This window comes from Penaeus monodon, chromosome 33 (assembly GCF_015228065.2).
Source record: "Penaeus monodon isolate SGIC_2016 chromosome 33, NSTDA_Pmon_1, whole genome shotgun sequence".
Lineage (NCBI taxonomy): Eukaryota > Metazoa > Arthropoda > Malacostraca > Decapoda > Penaeidae > Penaeus > Penaeus monodon.
Window position 1 is genome coordinate 14,967,530 of NC_051418.1, and position 730 is coordinate 14,968,259.

The 730-nt window shown below is 40.7% G+C and overlaps 1 protein-coding gene across 1 annotated transcript in view; it reads right to left on the reverse strand.

The window, feature by feature from the left end:
* Positions 1 to 730, reverse strand: part of LOC119594071 (amino acid transporter AVT1B-like) — a 42,502-nt gene that overhangs the window by 1,355 nt on the left and 40,417 nt on the right. The window contains 2 exon segments of the mRNA XM_037943114.1: positions 275 to 438; positions 582 to 654. Of these exon segments, the coding sequence (XP_037799042.1) occupies positions 275 to 438; positions 582 to 654 (237 nt within the window).

Below are 730 nucleotides of genomic sequence, written 5' to 3' on the forward strand. Positions count from 1 at the left end.
CAAATAAACATATGCCTGAATTATTTTTTTCTATTTATATAACTGGGCACTTCGTGAGCTTAAACACATATTTGTAATCTTCATGCTAAGAATATTATTGCAGACTCCTTATACGTCTGCAGTAAATCGGGAAACTATTGTAATCACTGCAGTAGAATTCATGATTTTAAAGCCAAAAATTCATTATGCACAATGGAACTGATTTATTAGTTTATGAGAATGCCTAGTGTAAACGGTTTATACATTTAATAATAAGCCTAGAATTCAAACTTACCTTGATTAGTATGTGGAATATTGGCGGGAAAATGAAGATGAATGGTGTGACGAGAAAGCCTCCCACCAGCTCGATGGCGACCCCGAAGTGAGGAATGGATTCGCACACGAACAGGATCGCCAGCATCACCAGCGTGCGGAGACAGATGCGGCGCCACCCGAAGCCTGGAGGCGAAGGGCGTTTTCGCGTGAGCAAAGAGGACAAAACACAAGGTGCTAGATCTACGGATAAGTACATGGGTGTTTAAAAATCGGTCATTGTTTCCGGCATTAAATCGTCCCTTTTGGTTTACATCGAATAGACTTACTGTCAGGTATCTGTAGCGTGTTTTCTAGGTCCTGGAAGAGGGTGTTGATCCCCAACACCAAACACAGAAGCATCTGAAGGAAAAAAAAATACCAGCTATATCTTTCATCCGAGTGACATTATTCTACAGGAAATAATTTCCACGTCCTT